The sequence below is a fragment of the Elephantulus edwardii genome, unplaced genomic scaffold (genome assembly GCF_000299155.1).
Source record: "Elephantulus edwardii isolate Elephantulus edwardi_28Jun2011 unplaced genomic scaffold, EleEdw1.0 scaffold00019, whole genome shotgun sequence".
Taxonomy (NCBI): Eukaryota; Metazoa; Chordata; class Mammalia; order Macroscelidea; family Macroscelididae; genus Elephantulus; species Elephantulus edwardii.
This window is the reverse complement of record NW_006399769.1, coordinates 22,104,247-22,105,060: the sequence shown is the minus strand read 5'-3', so window position 1 is coordinate 22,105,060 and position 814 is coordinate 22,104,247. Positions and strand designations below refer to the sequence as shown.

Genomic DNA, 814 nt, shown 5'->3' with positions numbered 1-814 from the left:
TGTCAGGGACAGTGCGATTGGCACAGGACAGAGCAGAGTTTAGGGCTGTTGTACATAGGGTCGCTATGAGTCACAGGCGACTTGACGGCACATAACAACCACAACAACATATATGTATATATGTATATCTATAGAAGCGTATATATGCGTGTGTATACACAAGTGTATATACGTGTATATATACAAGTGTGTATGTGTGTATATATGTGTATATATATGTATATACATATATAAGTGTATATATGTATACATACAAGTATATATGTATATATGTAAAGTGTATATATGTATGTAAATAGAAGTGTATATGTATATATATACACACAAATGTTTATACATATGTCTATATACATGTACAAGTGTGTATATATATATGGATATATACAAGTGTGTGTATGTATATGTATATACATACAAGTGTATATATAAACAAGTGTGTATATATAAATAAAAGTGTATATGTGTGTGTGTATATATATAAACGTTTATGCATGTATATGTATATACACGTGTACGTACATGAGATATATGTGTGTATACATATATACAAGTGTATATATACATACAAGTGTGTGTGTGTATATAATATACATATATATGTGTGCACATATACATACAAGTGTACGTATATATATATAAGTGTGTGTGTGTATATATACACAAGTGAATATGTACACACACTTGTATCTATATATGAGTAAATATGCGTATGTATTATATATATGCATAGGTATACATACATACACATGTACATGTGTATGTATATATATACACACAAGTGTATATATGTGTGTGTGTAGACATATATACACAC

At 28.5% G+C, this 814-nt stretch overlaps 1 protein-coding gene across 1 annotated transcript in view; it reads right to left on the bottom strand.

The window, feature by feature from the left end:
* Positions 1-805, bottom strand: part of LOC102874378 (putative uncharacterized protein YIL100C-A-like) — a gene marked incomplete at both ends in the record, with an annotated part of 2,377 nt that extends 1,572 nt beyond the window's left edge. The window contains 3 exons of the mRNA XM_006882396.1: positions 144-194; positions 660-687; positions 737-805. Of these exons, the coding sequence (XP_006882458.1) occupies positions 144-194; positions 660-687; positions 737-805 (148 nt within the window). The remainder of the gene's footprint in view (positions 1-143; positions 195-659; positions 688-736) is intronic.
* Positions 806-814: the final 9 nt, after the last annotated feature.